The sequence below is a fragment of the Falco naumanni genome, chromosome 12, assembly GCF_017639655.2.
Source record: "Falco naumanni isolate bFalNau1 chromosome 12, bFalNau1.pat, whole genome shotgun sequence".
In the NCBI taxonomy this organism is placed as follows: Eukaryota; Metazoa; Chordata; class Aves; order Falconiformes; family Falconidae; genus Falco; species Falco naumanni.
This window is the reverse complement of record NC_054065.1, coordinates 14,768,960-14,791,022: the sequence shown is the minus strand read 5'-3', so window position 1 is coordinate 14,791,022 and position 22,063 is coordinate 14,768,960. Positions and strand designations below refer to the sequence as shown.

The 22,063-nt window shown below is 33.6% G+C and overlaps 1 protein-coding gene across 1 annotated transcript in view; it reads left to right on the top strand.

Moving 5' to 3' along the window:
- Positions 1-22,063, top strand: part of KIF6 (kinesin family member 6) — a 157,830-nt gene that overhangs the window by 56,841 nt on the left and 78,926 nt on the right. Inside the window, 2 exon segments of the mRNA XM_040612049.1 lie at positions 10,561-10,666; positions 11,502-11,652. Of these exon segments, the coding sequence (XP_040467983.1) occupies positions 10,561-10,666; positions 11,502-11,652 (257 nt within the window).

The window sequence follows — 22,063 nt, the reverse complement described above, 5'->3', positions numbered from 1 at the left end:
TTTTTAAAAAAATTTGATAAACTGAAGCTTAGTTTTCTGTTGCTACTTTTACATATACTCTAGAGATTAGAATATGACTACTGTTATGGCCACAAATATTAGCTGGCACTGAGCAGCATTTCTTTATGTATGTGCTTTTGGTTTGTTATTATAAAGTGCTGTTGAAGAAAGAAATCATCTGCTCGGCAAGCAACTTGACATACTTCTTTCTGCAAAAAACACGCATGTGTAGCATTAATGTAGGCATATTTTTTCCCCTGTATAAACCAGTCCTGTTCTTTTTCTAGGCCATGCCAAATCTCCCTGTGACTTAATGACACAAAGATTCAGATCTGTGTGTGTTTCATCATTGGAATGAATGATTTTCAACTGTGTAGAAACTCTTTGCATCTGTTTGCCACATTGTAGCCATCTAATTCAGAAGAATCTCCTCACATAAGGAGGTAGCAAAAATGGCTTTTCACGTATATCTAATAAAAAAATAAAGGGGGATTATATCTGTAATAGGTGTATGCTTCCGTACTGTGTAGTGCGAGTATTTGTGTACGTAATGTGTAATCTCTGTGTGTGATACTTTTTCTTTGATTGCTTTACAAAATTAGAGGCCCTATTCTTAAAATTTTTACCCTCCAGTAACTGAACTTGATAGAACTAGAAAAAAAACTCTAAATGTTTTACGTCAGCTTTGAATTTAGGTAGTCTTTTTGTATGACAGCCTATTGGCTATGTAAAGTGGCAGCATAAAAATCCTAGTTGTTGCCTATAGTAGTAACAAAATGCATATGGTATTCAAAATCCTATTTATTTCTAATCATTATCAATACATAAGAGTGTGCTTTAGCTCTATTATTAGTTGCTTTATAAGCACTTGGCCCTTACAGTAAATATTTGATAATTAGGAATAGAAAGTTAGGAAAGACCATTTGGTCTAAAAAACATGTTTATATTAGACCAATAAAAACCAGCCAACATTCAATGTTTTTGAAAATTAGTTTATCCCCATACATGTAAATCATTTACCATATTGTTGTTTTCTATTTTCACCTGTTCTTTTTACATTTCTAAATATGAGAACTTAAAATTTTTACTATGTTTATGACTTTTTGATTTTGGACTGTTTTTTCTTTTGTTTTGTGCTCTATCATCACTTCCTTTTCAGGAACATTACTGTACTGATAACACTATTCAAATCTTACTCACAAGCTTTATTTTCACCATTTGAGAGAATTGCTATCCATGCAGACTTAAAAGATACTTGAAAGTTTAAAGGTCATAATATTTCCTTGTGGAAGTATCATAGGATTCACTTCATTATACCAACTCAAAGGCCAGAAGTTTTCCAAACTTATATATATATAAAGAAAGCTCCAAAATCATCTTTGAGAGGTTCAAATTACAGCAGTGGTAAAATTTTGAAAATCTGAGGCATTTGTTTTCAAGAATAATTTAGGTTTGTAGTACTTTGCTTTCAGCTGATTTCCAATGGTATTTCTGAGGCTTTCCAACTCATTATCTGAGGCTTTTAAGGAGTTTAAGTCAACATTTTACAGGATCAGCCCCAATATATATAATATCATTGGATTAAAAATTCTGGACTTATGCATGTTTTCTAGAGTATCTGTATAGTTCACATAATCTAATATTCTGTGAATCTGTTAGATAACTTGGTATGATTACTTATTTCAGGGGTGCACAGATTAATGTACAGACAAAAAAGGGAAATGTCAGGTCAGTGGATTTAAAAAATCAGTATTAGGGTTTACATTTCCTTATTCTCATTCAATTTGCTATTGCCTAGCTATATGAAATAATTTGATCATTTTTGGACTATTCTTTGTCTTTCAAGAATCAACTACTAAAACAAGACAATGAAAATATTAGAAAATTGCCCCCAAAGTTTGTGGGGTTTTGTGTGGGTTTTTTGGTGGTTTTTGGTTTTTTGGTTTTTTTTTTTTTTTTATAGACGTAATTTGGGAGGAAGTTTTCAATAAAAAAAAAATGCATATTTTATTGAAGTTCTTGCAGATCTACTTCTGTTTCACTTTACCCCATCAAGAATATTGTGTTTGGCGTTTTGTCTTACAGTTATTTGTAGTGCCTAGCTGGAGGAATGTCTGACAGAAGAGTCAGCTCATTTTCCATCTGTCTGACTGATTATGCCATTGAGAAGCAACTAGTGTCTCGGAACCTAACCTTTAATTTCCTAAATAGGGGGAAAAAAAAACCCAAAAACAAACCAAACCAAAAAATACAAACCCCCACAAAAGACACCAAAAAACCTCCATCAAAAAACCTACCCAAATCCTCAATAAACGCAGAAGTTCAGCCACCTGCAACAATTAATTTAGTTTCACCCATATCTTTGTTTCTTAAAACACAGTTGCTGGTATAACTCAATACCATTATTTATAGACTGGCTTAGAATACATTTTCAGTTTACAGGCTGAAACAGAAGCTCACAGTGAATTTGTAGCATGCAACTTTACTATTACTCAACTTCCTCATACATACACATGTAAACACTTCATATTGAATTGTATTATGTTTAGACTTTCATCTCTTTGCAATCAGTAGCAGAAAGGGGATCTTTGTCTTTCTTGTCCTGTAATAGATTTTATTTTCAGTTGTTAGGCACCATATAGGTATTTAAAGTGAAAAAAAGTATGAAAATCTTCCAGACTGTAGACACAGAAGACTCTCAAGGACCTACTGCTCTTACTTCCCTGCTTCAAGACTGCACCAAATCAATGCAGCCAATTCCAAGGCTATGTTAATAAAAGTATTCTTACAAATATCTACTGAGGGAATTGTTCAAAGGTTTAGATAGCTGTTTCTGTTATTTAGTTACCATGATTATTATTATTTCACCCAGGCGTTAGCACACATTTGTTAAATTAAAGCTTAATAGTTTTTTTCTGGATACTTTGTCTTCTTTGTCATGCTGTTAGCAACAATCCTGGAGATACTTTCCCTTCTTTCTCCTGTCCTCCATAGTGCTCTTGATAAAACTTGCTGCTTAGCATCTCTATGGTCCTGCCATACTGATGCACACTTACTAAATATAATGACAATTCTGCTTCAACTGTCATGAATTTTTAGATAAGTAAAGAAATATGTGGAGATGTGGAGTTACTTTTTTTAATAACATAGGCATCATTATTAAAGATAATTTTCAAAATTAAGATATAAAGAAAAAATTGATATGGAGTATGTTACTGATAGGAAAGCTATTGCAAATGTCTAGGTAAGCAAATTTCTTTAATTGAGGCAACCTCCCTGATTATCTCAAGTGTTTCAGTAGCTTCTTTGTTTATAGCCTATTTTTCATAAACTTGGATTTCCATTTTGCTTGTCACAAAGTTCACAGCTGACACTCAAAATTAATTGGTCTTTAAGTGAACTTAATTTTGATACATAATATACGGTGTCAGTGATCAGGGGTTAAAAGGCAAGCTCTCCCAGAAATGAATCACGGCACATGAAGCAAGGTCAAAATGAGTCCTTCCAAATCTGTGTTTTGAGACCATGCATCCTGCAAGCTATTGAGAGCTGTAAACTTTAAAAACATACTCTCAGTTGGCTAGGAGTGCTTCTCTGATGCGTTTCAGCTGTGTAATTTGCATCTTTGTTCATGCAAACATATGACTGATTCAGAAGTGGATTTTTTTTAAAAGGATGGAAGTCTTATTTAATGAACGGGTAAAACTGAAGTAGCACAGTGCTCATCTAATCATTCTGGAGTTGCACTATCAGAAAAATTGCATGAAATCTAAAGTAATGTGAATAGAAAACTTTTGTGATTTATGTGTGGTCTAAATGGTAAGCAGGCTTCATTAAAAAAGAATTCCTGAAGGGCAGAAAGTTACAGGAGAAAAATATCATTGGTAAGGTAAAAGCTGTCTGTGAGCTGCAGTTCAGTGTGTGTTTATATTTGCAAAAAAAACTATAAAGAGGGAAATGCTAGAGCAAGAATTTGGGACTGATTCACAGTCACTAACCAGAGAGCACTGTTTAACAGGTTTCGATCCCAACTGTTTGTAACTGTGTTTGACAGTGAGTTTTCTTCCCAGCATCAGTATGAGAACAGACTTGTGCTTGACACAGCTTGTGTTTTCAGCCTGGTGTTGTATTTCAAACTCACCTGGATTAGCACTGTAATATTTTCCTTTTGTACTTTCTTAGTATGTGTAAGACCACTACCACAGAGTTTTAAATTAATCTCAGAAATGACATGATACTGTTCCCTTGGCATTGACTTAGAATTTTTTTTTTTTATGTATATGGATTTCTTTTACTTATGTTTTCTGTTTTTTTTTTTTTTTTTTCCCCCCCAATGAGCACTGAGAAAGAAAACTCTGTTCTTTGTTTACTGCTGTTTTTCACAGAAAATGGGTCTTTGTTTGATACTTCCATATTTTTCCTTCTTCGGGGAATTTCTGTTGGGAAAACTATTCTTCCTGATACAGCAGGGTTCTGGCAAACAGGCTTCAACACAACCTTGCTCTTATTAGTATAAGTTAGGCCTCCTATTCTTAGGGCAGAACCTCACAGTCCTAAAAGGAAGAATAGAAATGTATGAAAAATACCCTTTTTAGGCTTCCTCTTTAATAACATTAAATTATAAATATTTAATGGTCTATAACTTCCTTTGCCTAACAACATACAACAGAAAAGGAAAAAAAGGGAACCATTTTGGATCTCCAGAAGTTAGGAAAGACATCTTCATCTGACACTGATTTTAAACATTTTTTCTTGTCACGTGAAATTAGCTATGATTATCCTGCTCCAGATTTGATTAGCACAAATTCTGCATGGAAACATTACTGAGTGCCTTAGTAAGCTGAAACTAATGAAGAATGCAGCAGCTGGCTTGCTTATGTTATTAACTACAATAAATAACAGACTATTAGTTTAATAATTATTTCTACATAGACATAGAGATTTTAGCATTTCTAAAATATACTTTTAGGGGTGTTTTATATTTGTTTAGTACTGTCAGTGCAAGTGTCTTGTGGCTAGGTACTTCTAGTTCACTTTCAGATTTTCTGATGTAACTCACCAGTATAACAAAATCCCCTCAAATTTAAATAAATTGGCCATCTTACATTAAAAGAATATCAAATTCTGAAATAAAGATACATGTTGCATATTTCCACTGAAGCAACTAAGTGTGTCTTGTAAGCAATTCAGTAATTTTAAATTCTGTGTTTGTAGCTAAACCCATAATTAGGTATCTATTGAATTTCAGTTTCCATCGTTGCTTTTTCCTATCAAGCTGAGTGTACTTTGACTTTCTAAGCTAAGCAGTGAGAAGACTGGGGGCTAAGTATTTTTTATAAAGACCTCTCCAGTGTGAAATAGAATTCCTGGTATTGATCTCCAGACAATAGTATAGAGACTATCTCTTTATTCAGGTTTCTTCTCCAGTGAGTGAGAAGTATTTGTTACTAGGCTTTGTGTTGTTATTTTATTACTTGATCTTTGCATTGATTATCTTTATTTTAATTTTCCTTGAGAGATTATACTTTTTGATACTGATGGGTATCTTGCAAAGTGCTTGTAATACGCTCGTTTTGTAAGTTGATAATAAAAAGATAGAATACCAAAACAGGAAATTATTTCTTCTGCAGTCCATCTCTTATATAATGACAAAAAAGTCTAGCACTGCTGTAGTGCTGCTTTTCATAAATAAAGTCAAGAAAGAGGAAAAAAAACCAAACCAACCCAACCTAAACCTCATACTGCAAGCAACAAAGTTCGTAAATACTGCAGAAGGGGTTTTTGTATGTTTTGTGGTTAATTTAATTTTTTTCTGCTTGATCCTAGCTGGTTTTCATTATAAGCTTCAACAAACGTGTCTTGGGCTTTTTTTCCTCCCCTCTAGTTTATGACATACCTTGGTACCCTCAACCATGTTGTAGAATCTACATACATGTACATCTGTGATTTTTCAAAATTATTTTCCTAATGACTTTTAGCAATAGGTGTAGTGGGAAAATTAACATTCAGCCTGGGATGTTTTGGGAGAAGAAAAGCTCAGTCACAAATACAGAAAATTTTAATGTATGTTATGTATCCCATGCTAAGCATGCACATTCCTTTTGCAAGTTCATTTACAAAACTCCCTTCTTTGGGCAGGTTTATTTCCTAATTTCTGTTCTGAAAAGGCACGGAAATATTAATCATTATCCTTGGCATAATAGGAGAAGCTGGTCATCAGCTCAGGTCTTTTTGAAACTATACTTATCAATTTTTCCAGGAAATAGAACATGCTGTCTATCTAAGAGGTCTAAGTATATGGTCTCAGGACTGAGCCACAGCAACTGACCAAAAATACTTTGTTTCCTATGTTCTTTTAGTTATTCTACTATGACTGAGTTGGAAAAGGTCCTCAAAAAAAAGAACATTGTTATTTCACCTCATGATTTCACATTACCTTCGCTCTGCCACATACACATGACTCTGAGTAGGCAACTAAAGATTTGCTAGAGGGTTTTCTGGATTTCTTGTACTTTATGGGTTTCTTGTTCCTCTTGAACTTCTAGGCCCAACTTTGTTCAGTGCTGGGCTATTTTATGTGTTTTTCTGGTTTGCTTCTTGCTGACTGTTCTTGCAAAAGTCTTTAGTTGGAGAAAAACTGTTTAATATGCATTCCTGTGGTAGATAACTAAGGATCAGAGTTTAGGTGACTATCTCAGAAGATATTATTATTGCTAAGGAGAAAGGTATTATCCGTCTGTTCAAGGTAACTGAATGAAACCAAAAGCCCTGTCCATTCTCCCTCACCTACAAGAAGGGTGTTCTCACTCTGCCTCTTTTGATGGGAGGATGACTACAGCCTGTGCCTGATGCTTTGACTAGAAAAAATGTGTTGGAGCTGTAACCATAGATGCCCTATATGAATTTCTTAAATCTTTTACAGCTCTGTTTTATGTAATTCTGTTCTTTAGGTTTTCATACATTCTATAGATTTAATTCTATTTTAATGAGTATTTATAACGATAAATACAATGAAGTGTTTGAGTCAGGAATAGGAGAAAGAAAAGGATATTCTTCTTGTAGAATCGTATTTTCCTTTGCTTCCGAATCACCTAGCAAGCAGATCTACCTATCTAATATATGTTAGGAAAAAGGAAATGTACAGTCAGTATTCCATTTTTTTTTTATTCTCTGTCTTTTTTTTCCACTCCTCCTGTAAGTTTTTATTGTCTCCTTGATTTATTCTGTGAATATCTCTGAAAATGAAATGGAAGTAGCATTGGGGTTTTTCATTTGTAAAGCAGCAAATCTGCCATTGTATAAAATCATAAGAGAATTTTTCAATTGTTTTCATAATCCTTGAGCTGATAAATTATTTGGACAAATATTTTCAGTTAACCAAGACCTGTTCATTAAGAAGAGAAACTCCAAGTTGCATCTGTATCACATTGTCAGGTTTTTTACCTTTGTTTAATACTTCAGTATACTGGAAGAACTCCTAGAATATCCAGTGTTGTCAGACTGTGTGTTTATTTTAGAAAGAGTTCTGGTAATTTCTACATGGAAACCTAAAAAAACATCAGGGATGCAGTGATTTCTTTTGCTGTTATTCATGGGGATTTTCATTGTTGCTTTTCTTTTTTTATTTTTTTTTTCTTTAGTGTTTAGGCTAGGTTGGCCTGTTCTTGTTCTAATTCTTAAAGACGAAATTTTTAAAATGTATCTGAAAATACACTGAAGATTCTGCTGTTCCCTATAATTGGCAAAGAGCTTGAATTGGTATATAATTTCTGATTTATTTTCTGCTATTTCAGACTTGACTCAGTCCTCTGGTGTTCAAATGTGTTTTGGCTTCTTCATAGTCCTTGGGACACAAAAAATGAATTGGGCTGTTGTGTTTTTTTAAGAATGCCAAACACATTAAAGGTAATGTAAGAGAAAGGAAATAGCAGCTCGTATCTATAACTACAGCTTTTCTATTTTGCTACTCTTGACAAATTAACCTTGTCTCTTGACTGGCAAATAATAATTTTCAAAATAGAGCATTATTTTACAGGAATTATATATTCTTTTCCTTCTCTTGAAGTATTGTAACTTTGTGCAGTGTTATTCCAGTAATGATAATGGTGCAAGTTAGTGTAATTTTTTTGATTGATTCCCATAGTCTAAATCTGTGGTAGTCTGAGTATGGCTAAATCCCTGGCAAACAGGTAATATTAGTAAGGTTAAAATATCTCCTCTCTAATTTCTAGTTCAAGATTAAAGGCCCATTTTTATAGATGACTTCATATGGTCAGTCTAGACAGTCTAGTTATAAAAAATATTATTTTACTTGTTTCCTTTTACTTACTGAAATCAATAAGGTGCTTAAGGTATTGACAAATACTGACTTTCTCTGTGTCTGTTTAATCACCATCACATACTCATTAATAGTATAAATGCCTCTCTTTTCGCGGTCCTTACAGAAATGCCTGCCTGCACATATGAAGAATTAATTCTCTTGGTTGTTGTACATTGTGCGTCTGCAGAGTATGAATAACTTCTTGTACTACTGGCCTCTGTTCTGTTGGACTCTTCATGCAGAAAGAATCATGTAGCTATAAGTAAAATTTTGGTCTCTTACCCAGTAATTTTTGTAGTCTCTTAACTTGAGAAGCAAGTCAATGCCAGTAATGCTTCTGTAACTAATATTTCTCTTAAAATAGCCTCTCCCTCAAGCTCACATTGACTTAAGGGAGTGTTCTATAAATTCAGAAGTCGGGAATTTTGCACATATAATGAATGGTATAGACAACATATTTGTCTCTTGTTCTTTAACTGAAATGATGAAAATGGGAAAGCACAGTTTATCTGCAACTAACTGAGGGTTGCTGTGTTCTTTTCTCTACTTTTTCTCCTGTTTTGAGAACTGACACTTTGTCGCAATAAACTCTGGAGGAGATGAATAACCAAACCTGCCTGTTATGGTTTCCAATGTTCATTACAGCATTACAGCTACTGATTTTCAGATATTTATATCCTGAAAATGATTTATTTTTTTCTGTTTGTTGTGTATCACATTGTTTCACCCTCCAGCAGGCAATTGTTACTACAGTATAGTAATGTGAGGAATCTCAGAAAGAGATCTTCAAAAGCAAGGTGATATCCCAACCACTACTTTAGGGTCAACTTTAGATACTGTGATATTATAATGCCTAAAATTTTTGTATGTGGTTGCAGCAAAGTAATTCAGATAATCAAATGACAACAAGATTCCCAGTCCTGTAACTGGTTTGGGATAAATGACTATTAAGCGACATTCAGAAGGCTTCCGTATAAAGTGAGGAGCTGAGCAAAACTATTTCAAAAGAAATACTAGGCACAGAGATGATTCTGAACTCCTGCCTTTCTCTGGCAGTTGGTCACTTTATGCTGGTACTCTAGATACCTTTGCTCACTCAGGTTCAGAACCTAAGTTCATCTTCTGAGGATAATAACTTAAATAAACATTCAAAATCATAGTATTACACTGTACAGGCATATGGCTGTCATTGTTGCCCACCGTTTGCCTAGTAGGTTAATGGTAACAGCATTTATCAGGCACCAAAAAGCTTTTAATCTAAAACCAGTTGATGGAGTTCCAACTTGCACTTTCTGTTTCCTAGAAATTTACCTTAGTAAGTGGATTAAGGGCTAATTTTATTTTTAAAATCATCTGCTCTTTTTGTTGATGATTTGCCACGCACTCTGGAATGCAAGACATGGAGAGTTGGTGGCAGCATGCATCTATCCATATAGCTGTGACATCCAGCCCAGAGGCATGCTGTATTATACTTGTGTAGGTTTCCAGTCTTCATATTTTAATTTGGTTTTAAAAAATCAAGAGGATGCTTCTGTGTGCCAGATTTTCTTATGAAGACTGAATTACTGAAATAAAAATTGCTGCTCCCTAAGGAAGATGTTGTCAGATGTTTTTAAATAAGAACCAATTGCAAGAGAATAAAATACTAACTAAATTTCATTTATCAGAAGAAGAGCAGTTAGGTCTTTCAGAAATCTATAAATACCTTCATCAAAAGATAAGTCCCTTTGCTTGGTGATCAGAGCAGGTAATTGTATGTATGAAAGCTATGGTATCTGCTGATACTTGTAATAGAAAAGAAAGTAGATTGTTCTTTTTTGCACAAATCTTTTGCACAAATAATCATATATGTTCAAACATCCTATGCCCAAAGCTTCTGAAAATCTATTCTCATGAGAGGGCAGGCTTTAGATCTTTTCCGTTGAGATGGTAAAAGAACAGAAGGTTATAAAATAAATGAGAAAAAGAAAAGATTACATCTTAGATGCTTTTAATTCTAGAACAATTCCTTAGCATGTGCAAGTATGTCCTGATATGGAGTTGTAGAATCTGCAGTATCAAATCCAGGTTTTAGTATCAGGAACAAAAGTACATTTCAATTATATGGACCTTGAAGGAAAATAGCCTACCAATATCATTCAGCTTAGTAAATCTTGTGTTGTGTTTGACACGCTACTTTACATAGTTGTCTGCTTGGTTGTGATTTTTTTTTTTTCCTTAAAAATGCTTTTTGTTTTCAGGTTGGATGAGTTAATTGAAGCATTTCTTGAAGATAATGATCCTGATAGCACTCTGGATGTTGGTGCTGACATGCACAAGATCAAGTATTGCTTTACTCGTATAAAGGTATTTCTTATAAATATAGACAAAAATGCAGCTGGAGCTGAAAATAATTGGAAGACATTCATAGCTGAAAAGTGTCAAAAGAAAGGCAATGCAGTTGAGAGGCATTGGAAAAGGCTAAGACAATTGAACTGGGAAGTGTATGGAGGACTGACAGGAATTAAAAATTTATTTGGAAAAATTCAGCAGCATTTTGTGGAAACCGGCAAGGATCTCAGCATGCAGTAAATTGTAGGAGGACACTGGTAGATATTGGAAACAACACAGACAAGTTATTTGTAATGGATAGATGTATCTATCTGTATTTGCATCACTATGGAGGCTTTATTTGGGACTAACTACATTGAAAGATATAAAAGTGTAAAACAACTATATCCCCAAATCTGTTATACTAACTCTCCTGATGGTGTTGTAAGCGCTTCTAAATCATGGAGCAAACAAGATATACTCAAACTGAGAAGGACAAGTAAAATTAACGGGGAAAGCAATGTATTTTGGGATATAGTTTTTCAATATGGAAATGTATACACTCCTGATTTTTATTTATTGTCTTAAATAATTAGGGTTTAGTTATATTGTTAATACTGAAAGTTCTGTGATAATACAGAACACGGGAATTGATTTATGTGTAGAAAGAGTAAAGTAAATCATACACTTGGTAGTGAAGATCAACAAGTACAACTTGCTCCATACTTGGCACAACACATATAACTTGACAGTTGACTGGTTGCATCATTTCATTCTGTCTTTTCTACCATAGTTAGACAGTCTCAGAATAGAATAAATACATAGCTGGAGCTCAAGTTGAAAGTGCCCTTTTTTTTGTTTCTTCTAATAGCAACTAATGAATCATTCAAAGATTTCTGATAAAAAACTTATCTCACAACACATCTCTGAAGAAAAAGACACTAACAAAGAACCAGGAGGAGAAGAACTGAGAAGGCTCAAAGAACTTCTGCAGCAAAGGGACAATGAAATCAGTATCCTTTGTGAGGAAGAAAAATAACATTTGGATTTGAGCTGATCTGTCTACAATGGTTTTTGTGTGGGTGAGATAGGCATGAACTGTATGGAAGGAAATTCTCTCTACTGACCCCACTGGTTTAAAGCAATTGCTCAGTTCCCAACTTTTATGTGGCAGGGCCCCTGCTTTACACCTGCTTCTATTTCAGTTGTGACCCAAACCAAAATCCTGGATCTGAGCACTACTTAGCTTCAGAACTGTCCAACCAAGATCCAAATACTGTGCTTCAGACCACTCTTAAAACACTCTCCTCAAGCAAATTAAAGCTTTTTGTAGAATGGGAAACTCTGATGCTATATAAAGACCAATTTATCACCCTACAAAGAATAGAATTTCCTCTAAGTGTTATTTTTAGCCAGATGAAGTGCTACTTTGGGGGCTGTTGGGCTATTTGCCTTTAGAATAAATAGAAAAGTTGTACTTTTTACATGCAACTTTAAAATTTAAATTGAAGCTGAAGCTTTTTGCATATAAAAATATTAAACTTCTCAGACGTGCTTTGTCCATTTCAGTGCCTCACAGGAAACACATGAGTAGCTGCATTGTTGCGCAATGGCTGGAAGTTATTTTTAGCAGGTTGACAGAATTGTGGTCAGATGGCAGCATCACTATGCCCCTAACTTTGTGGCTACTTGGTGGATAAAATTTGAATATGGCAGAGAACTGAAAAAAAAGTTTTTGAGTTTATAGGTAACAGATTCTTTCACAGTTATTAGTAAAAAGCAAACACACTTGCATTCTTTGTGCTCAGCAATTCCAGGTCAATTTTATACGTCAAATGAGAATGGCATTTTACATTGGGATGTAGCATATTACCAGTCTGAACAGAGGTGGCAGGAAAGCTTCTCTATTTCTGCTCTGTCACAGAAAAAATGTTCATTTTCCAAGATGCACTTTCAATAAATCCAGATATAACACTGACTTATCATTCCTTTTTTTAAAAAAAAAATCATTTTTAAGATCTGGATTCCCAGTAACATTTCTTTCTGAAATAAATTATTTCATTAGTATGAGATTGATAGTGAAAAAAAGCAAAATATCTCTATCTAATGCACTTTTGCTTGATAGATATATATAGCTTGGTTTGCAGAAGTACAAGGAAGAAACTTGTGTAAATCCATGTTAGAGTTATATAGGAAGACTATAAGAACTAAGACTTTGAACACAACACTGATTTACAGAGTCTGGAGCCGCTAAGTGACTGTACATCATCATTAGAAAATTAATAACATGTCTAATGTGATGAAGTGGTGAGGAGTATGAAAGCTATTTAGTCAAACTATGAGGTCCTTCTTGCCTATGGTAGCTAGGAGCTATCATAACAACTGAATTGTAAAGTATTTTATTATTACTACCTAGTGCAGTTAATAATATTCCCCAAAGACTACTTAGATTTTCTGCTGTTCATTTAGAAGATTAATTAGGATTAAAATGAATAGCATATCAAAAAACATATCACAGGGACTCCTGTGGTTTTGGCTGAATGCAATTTTCATTAAAAGCCCTCTACAAGTTGTTAGGTAAAACGTGTTTATACCAAACGTACTCCAGTAAATACAATGTTAGTGGAAGAAATTTCCTAGAGACCTCTTCTGCTTTTTAATAAACCTTATTGTGAAAAGCTGACAGATGTAATGCACTTAACAGACTACCTGTAAATTAAGGGGTTTTTTTTCTTCTGTTCTGAAATTTTGCTTATCACAAAATTGAAAAGGGGAGTGTCACACAATGGCAATAAGATACTAGAGTTTTAATTCCTGTCTGTCTGTAAATGCTTTTCTCAGGCATTGATTGAATGGAATCAACAATTGTGTTCAATGTGTAAATTTCAGTAAAATTTAGTAAATTTTACTGTTTAGTAAAAATGAATCTGCTGTTTGGAAAAACTAAAGTGAATTAATATAACTACAAAGAATATGCCTAACTTCAAATTCACATTCACATATAGGATTCCATAATGTGAATTGTTCCACTTGGAAAAAAAAAAAAAAGACTTAGGAATAAATGAAGATGATTGTTGCTTTATAAAAAAAAAGGGTAATTAATGATTTCCTTAATGTAACTTGCAGATATTCTGGTAAATATGCTAAAAAAAGGAAAAAAGACAGCAGGAGATGCTCCTTTCCAGGTTAATGCTGCCTCTGCTGGTTGTACAGTCTTGGAGCACTCTCTTCCTATAAACTTGGAAGAAAATCGGGGTCCGTCTAGCTGTTCTAGTCTGAAGCAGGCAAAAGATTTCAGCTCTTCAGTTCATAGGCTTCCTTTTCTTTCAAGACAAACAGGTTAGTGTAATTAAGTGAGCAGTTATTAGATTTTACAAATGGTTTACAGCTTGTCATTCAAATGTGTACCAGAACAGGAAAGTTTTATTTTCAGTATCAGCCGTATTGGTCTAATTCTGTATTCACAAATGCAGGGATTTAAATTTATAGCCCCTCAAGGTGCTGATGGCTTTTACAATCTGATTTGAATACTCTGTTGAATATCCAAGTATACATTTAGTTGCTGGCCCTTGAATCTTTGAACACATTCTCAGAAAAGTGTTTTTTGAGAGTAACTAATTAAAAAGTATTAGGAAATAATAAATTTCTCCTGGAAGGGTTGAAAATACCGAGTTTTAACAAAGAAGAAATCCAATAAAACCAATTTGTTTTCTTTTTTTTTTTAACCTTTCTGCCTAGGATAGAAATCTTACATTCAAATAAAATGAAATGTCGTTAATAATGCTTCTAGCTCTGATACCAGATTGTAAACATGAAACTTTTTGTGATCATCTTTAAGATTTTAAAATATTTTTTATACACTTTAGATATCTGGGCTTTATTTAACATTTTTAACAAACCTTGGTGATTATTTCTATTGTTAAAAAAAGAAGAATATTATTAAGTAAACTGAGACCTTAGTTCCAGAAATGACAAATAGCTCCATTTTTATACATGTGAGTGGCTTTAATGATATGGTACCTTTCTGGAGCAAGACCTTAGTAAGTGTCAATAAAGTAAAAATTCTTATGCTGATGTATTTTTTAAAAATATATATTTTAATTATTTCTCAAGTAGTTTAATAATTTACATCATTTGCAATCAGTTAGGGCTGAGCATAAATAATGCATTCACTAACGCACTCAACACCATTTTACCAAGTGCTGTAACTCTGTCAGCAGATGAGTACTATTTGTCCATAGGTGACTTATGAAAGGTTTTTCTCTCTTATGGTAAAGCCAGTGTATTGTTATTCATGCTTTATTCTAATTGAGCTGTTTTGTAAAATTTAATAGGTGAGCATATCAAATACTGTTCATTGAAAAAAGAACTATTTGAGACAGATGGCTAGCACAGGGAATCTGCTGCAATGATGAAGTATTGTCTTTGGTAAATCAATGAGTAAATGTAATTGATTCCCATCTTGTTTGGATAATGAGTTGTAAATTAATATCTGTCTGGGATAAGAAGATAGTATGAGTATGTTTTGACATAAGACTTTTTTTTATGCGATTGGATTGCACGTTATATTGTTTTCTCATTCTGAAAGTAGCTGGAAGTTTATTCCCTTCTTTTCACTTCTCTCTTCAATCAGTATTGAGTCAGGTTGTGATATTCTGTGTCATTTCATGTGGACATGAAAACCATGAGGTCCTCAATAACAGAGATGCTAAGCATGAACATGGAAGTTCTTCCTTTAGGTTCACTTATAGTTAATTTATTTTAAAACTTTTTATTCATGTTGCTTGAGGGTTACAGATAAATGAAAAGTTATTTTTGGACTATTTTAGGTGGCCATATATCTCTGCATTCCTTTAGAGTGGCCTGACATACTGCTACAAACCTATTCCAGTGCAATTGGCAGCATTTGGACTTAACAGCTATACATTACAGAAGATTTTATGTTGTTATAATGATAATGCCTTAAAAAATTATTTGTTAAAACACTTGCGTTATTGTACTCAGGGAATACTTAGAATGGCAGACATTAAAAAGTAGCACAAACACAGTTAAAAATGTACGTATTAACACAACATGTACAGCCTTGCCAGTGTGCCTTAAATCCAACCTCAGGAGACCAGTTGTCTCTGCAGGAATATAACTGCGTGTCCAGGCTCTTTCGTGCCTTCATGTCTCTGAAAATGACAGTATTTTCTACCTAATATATAAGTATTATTTATTTTTCTCTTTCTTCTATTTCTTACATTTCTGAAAGTAACAAGCTTCAATATTTATCTTCATATTGTGACTAACTGTTCTATTTCAAAATTTTTGTAGACTGGAGATTATATTTTTCAAATCAACTTGTAGTGTTTTCACAGTTTGATTCTCCATTTGTATTAAGAGCCATGTTTGAGAAAAATGTTCTACATAACGCTTGTAAACATATGCAGACAGTTCATCAGAAAATGTTGAGAAAGGTCTCACTGTGTACTTATGCATAGTACACATAAAGCCATCATATCAGATGTTGTTTTGCTACAGGTGGAGAATTTTAATGAAATTTAAACAAATTTTTTTAGAATTACTAGAGCTTTTGTAGTCTTTAAAATTACATTTGAGATTTTTTAAATGTATTTGAGATTTTAAAATAATATATAAAATCCAGAATGGATAATGACCCAAAGATTAGGAAAAATGAAACAAATATTTGAGAACGTGCAGTAATAGTTAGAATAAGGCCAGAAGGCTCAAGAAAAAGAAAAAAAAAAAAAAAAGGAAGTAAAGGAAGTCAGTAAAAAGAAAGCCAGTACTATGACAAGCAGCCTATGCCACAGTAAAAAATAAAATAGAACTATAAATTACGGATCAATATCACATGAAGAAAAAGACTGTACCCATGTGAAGCATTCCACTTTCTTTGTAGGCAAGTTACTGTTTTGAGATCCTTAGCTGCAAAGTAGCATAAAACCTCAAGTGGTTATTACTATTTTTTCTATTTTATTATAAAGCTATGACAGTGCAAAGACACATTGGTACATTCCTTGGCAGACAAAAACTCTTACCTCTGTCTGCTGGTGGCTAGGATACAGCTCTCTTTCCTATTGGACTCAGACCTGAACACATTTGTATGCTTCAGGCTCAATTAATCCCATTTGTTCTATCGAAGAATGAAGCAAAATATCTTGAAAGAACACCATCTGGCGAAAGGCATAGTGGTCAATTTACAAAACAAAATAAGTTATTTGCAAATATGTAATTTTAATACTCTAATATCCAGCACATATGTATTCTCACTTCAGGTTTTCCTTTTAACCTTCAAATTTCGGTACGGATTTGAAAAGTTTTCTCAACATGGTAATTTTCTGACAGCCTGCTGTAGCATTACAGATAAAGTTGTCAGATTGCTGGGACACTTGTGAAAGAATGGGAAAGTTTGATAGGAACCATTGCAAAAGTGTGAAATGTTCTTCTCAGGATTTAGGAATTACCTTAGACCTTGTCAGGACTCATAACTAATTCTTCTAATATTGTCTTACACTCTTAATACGGCTGCTAAATTCCAGAAACTTACTTTGTCAGCTCCAAAAGTTAAAAGTACTGAATCATGCACCTTAAAAGTTTAGACTAAATATTCAAACAATTAGATTCCAGAAGAGTGAGTTGTAAAAAATACAGAGGCATAAGTAATATTTACTGTTATTTTTTTGGAAAATATTCCTCTGAATACTAAATTTTCAGAACTACTTGAAACCATTCCTAGAATCTGAGTTTACAAAATTTTAGGGATATTTCACTTTATCTTTATGATAAATTAGTAACACAGGATTTAAGTATATGCTTCAATCTTTCTATAAACAGCAACTCAAACTGCAAATTATATTCACCAGTTAGTGTGTCTCGGGTGAGGGACTTTTTATAGTGGCTAATTCGAAAGGTTTAACTGTTAAGCACTGCAGTTCTCTCTCCTTACATCATCTGAGCTGGTTATTTATGACAATAAATAACAATATTCAAGCAAATTGTTAATTTCAAAATCCACATAAAACATCTTCCAGTAACTGTAGACAGATTATTTAATTTAGAACATTTCATTTATTTTGCAGTTGATATATTGTATAGCTTTACTATTTGTTTGCCCAGAAACAGATCTTTACCATTCTGTGATAGAAAAATTTCATTCTGTTACTTTCATGCTAGATGTGATGCTGTTTTGCATCATAAAATCTCCAGACTTACCTGATACTCAGTCTATCAAAAAAAGTAATTTATGCTACTAAATTTATGAAAAGTAATGAATGTTAAGAATACAGGAAGCCTTTGGCAAGCAAAGTTTGTTTCTCTCTGTGGCAAAAAATATATTATGTCACAGAACTGCTATCTCTGTGTGGTGAAACTTACTTTTACCACATTTTCCCATATGATCTAGCACCATTTCTGCATTGAAAGATATAGGTTATCATGTTTCTAGTCTATCCTGTCCCAACACTGATTTAAGCAGGAGAAATGCAGCAATACTGTTTCACTGCTAAGGCTGAGGTAATAATCTGTGTTAATAGCAAAATTCTTGTCTTGAGTTCATCACAGCAGTAAACTCCTTGGACCAAATTTGTCCCACAACAGGCTGACTTGGAAGGCGAATGAGTGACTTCTACAACTGTACACATCTATATAGGCATGCCTGTGGTTTTATTTTTTTTAATGTCCATCCCGCATTGAATGTGCATGCTCTTTCGGAAGAAACTCAGTTAATATGATACATCTTCAAAGGCTTAACATATCTGTAGTATTTACTTTCCTCTACATTCTGTCTTTCTCCTACCTCCTGTATGCCTGAAACTCTGAATAGCAGCCTTTAACAGTAATGACTGTAGAAACACAATGAGAAACAAAGTCTAACACCCAGATTTTATTTCCAAGTAAGTCTTTGGGTACCATTGTAACATATTTCCAAACTACTAATAAATACTAAGTTCTAGAGAGTTGATTTAATGTTAAATGGTATTTTTTTCTGAACAGGTGTGTCTCTAACTGGTTGTTTAAATATCAGGGATCGTATTCAAAATAATGTTGTTAACAAAATATTGTTGAACACAAGGTCTGATGCCAGTGGAAGACCTGATTAAGAATGGCTGTAACTGGACATGTGGATTGTTGCTGTGTTTTGTTTGTGCTTTTTTCAGTGTATGTTACAGTCTGTATTAGGATGTTCTTGAAGATTAGAGCAGCGGACTATACAGGTGCAGTGTCCTAGTAATGCCCTAGGTTTCACTGGTGACATTGGGTTACATAGCATTGAATTCTGCAGCGAAAATTATACCAGTTTTCATGCTGACAGATTTGTTTTCTTGGATCCCAAAAGACTTCTTTTTGGAGGGAGTGGTAGGTAGGCTACCTGGAAGCAGTGGAAGGCTGCCTGCTGCTGACGTTTTGGCAAGCCAGCTCCCATCACTGGGGAGGTTTTATGGATTGCATGAGACAGCTTAGAGTGAACAAACCAGAACATTTTATCCTAGTCCAAGTGTTATACCATAAAAGGGAAGATCTTACTTTTCAATATCCGTCTTAATCACAAAAGACTCTAAATTATAAATCCATAACTACATGAGTAAAAGTGAGCAAAACACTCTTAACATACTCAGTAGCTGCTGTTATTTATTGCATTATAATATCATTCATAAATCTGAAACAGACATAACTCTCTGGCTATGAATTTAATTTATGTTTCAGATGAGCATTCCGGAAAATGCAAAGATGATTTATTGGCACAATAACCTGAGCTTTACAAATTCTTCAATGATTTTATTTGTAATACAATGATTTAGTTCATCATAAAGTGTCCACTGCAGCTTTAGTTTTATTCATGATTCATATCTGGTGGAGATATTGTATGTCAAGTACAAATTCAAATGTGGAACTATATATAATCTTTCTCAGGAGATGTTGTCAATTATTACAAATTAGTAGTTTTAGGATAAATCAAAGTATGGATGAACCTGGCAAAAAAAGAATAAATCTGACTTATGCACATCACTGGAGTGATAAACATTTTGTTGTATTTTTTTTTATCATATTATATCACCTCTATTGTACAGATAAGTCTTATTTTGATATAGATCTCAGACTGCTGCTTGCTTTTAGCATAATTCTGTCAGTGTAGGAGATGCATGATTTCATTTTTCCTCCTGCTGGATTTTTTTTTTTCTCCTGAAATATAAACAGTTTGGTTACCAGAAAACAGTGTGAATATTGTGACATTCAGAGAACACAATAAACGTCAGTAAGAGCTTCAAATACTTGTATATGCTTATGGGCTTGAGAAAGATTATTTTGCTCTCACCAAAGATTTTATTAGGATCATGTTTTGACCATTTTTGGTCACTTTCTTTACACTTCATTTAGAAGTTGTGAGGGTTTTTTAAAAGTTTCATTAAGAGGTTACCTGCTGTTTAACCCATTCAGGGTTTAAGATTACTTTTGGTTAGGCACTATGCAAGCATGTACAAAAAAGAGCATTCCTCCTGAAGGGCTGACAAGCTGACTAAAAGGAAAGGTGAGAGATGGCTTGTATCAATAGATGGTGATTATAAATAGAGAGAAAGTAGTGATGATAACACACCGACTGCTTAATTCTGAAAGCTAAATATTTTCATCTTGTATTAAGACTTCTCAAAATATTTATCTTGCATATTTTACATATTTATGTTGTATTTTGAGGAAAAAGCTTCCTTCTATTGTTGGAAAACCCACAGAAATCTCCCTAATGGAAAGAATTGACTGAGGTTTTCTATCAGAATCTCTTTTGTGTCCTTCGGTTCAGAAAAAGGCAGGTCTCAACCCTCTAGAAAAATTAAGTGCTTAGGAAGCCTATATGTTTCTTGGAGTCTTTTCTGTGTCTGGTGCTGCTTTGGGATATCAGGACAGACTCTTGGCACTGTGCTCATGACAGATCTTTTGTCAACAAACAGATGTACCCATTTTATTGCTATTTGGTCAGCAAAAGAGCTCACTGGTGCATTGAGAATGTTGTTCAGTCTTGCTGTTGATCTTTGTTATTAGTCAGAAAAGAAAGTATGTGCTACATTTTCTGTTACAGGTCCTGAAAAAAAGTATATACTCCATTTGCTCTCCAGTTGAACTTCTACCAGGTCTTAGTAAGATGTAGTGAATATTTCATTGCTGCTGTTAAACTTCTGTAACTAATATTTAAAATAAGACATGTTGTTTTGTTAATTTCTTAAGCATTAAATGTTTTCTGTAATGTAAAGTGATTATTTGCTACAATAAATTTTTCATTATTGCCAAGTTTAAGGACCAAGCAGGAAGTATCAGACTTCACTGCTTAAGGTTTAGGTATTTTAAAAAGCCTTCAAAATGAATTCAGCAAATGTTAGCAGCATATGCTTTTGAACAATTTTATGGGGCTCTATTTCTGTAAGTTTAACAGTTATTTTCTGGTATTTCAAGTCACCAGGTAAAACATGTATTGTATTGTTAAGGCTCCAATTTATGTCATAAATTTGAACATGTCTGTTTTCAGGCACATGTTTTGTAGCATGTAATTGTGGGAATTTTTTAATTTGTCATGTGCTTTATATATTTTGGTATCTGTGTCTTAAAGATCACAGGTTTATTTCCCTTTTTAACCTTATGAAATGAAAAAAAAAAGTAAACATTAAAATTCAAAGTAGTTTCTAGAATAAAATTCCTTTCTTTAAAAGTACATTGATCGCAATAAATACCAAGAAGACCAACTTTGTGAACTTATAGGAGACTTGACTGACTTCTGAGGTTTGTTTTTTTGGTTTGTTTGGGTTTTTTTCCAAAATTATTCTATCTGTACAGCTTCCAAGAGCTTTATTTTGTTGGGATTCACAGTAAGTCCACGGTGAGTTTTGTTTGAGTGAGGAGTTTGAACTGAACTCACTGAGATTAGTGAACAGTAAAAACTGAATGTGTTAAGAAGTTTCAGTCTCTGTGGAAATAGCTATGTAAGCAACAACAGATGACTATTCTTTGTTACAAAGAAATATAAATACATGTTGTAAGATTTAAAGTGAGCTCTTGCAATTGGTATCCCATGATAAAGCCCTGTGTGTTACGATTTTTGTCATCTTAACTAAGTGTTTATAAATACGAACATAGAGTTATTTTTAGGAGATGAAGCCCAGATTTTGATTTTTGGAGCTAGGTCTCCATTTGCAACATCAAAGGCAGATTTTGTAAGTTGTAAGGATTTAATGAGAGTAGATCATTATAGTACTTTCATTAATTTTTCACAAACATTGAAACTTAATTATCTTCTATATTGAAAATGCTGTTATGTAAAACCACTTACTGTTTATATGACCATCAACAGCTTTTTCTTTCTCCACATTTATCTAGTTTTACAAAAGATTTCTGGTTTTTCTAAGATGCCCGTCATGTCTTTCTTTCCACTTCTCAGCTGGGAAT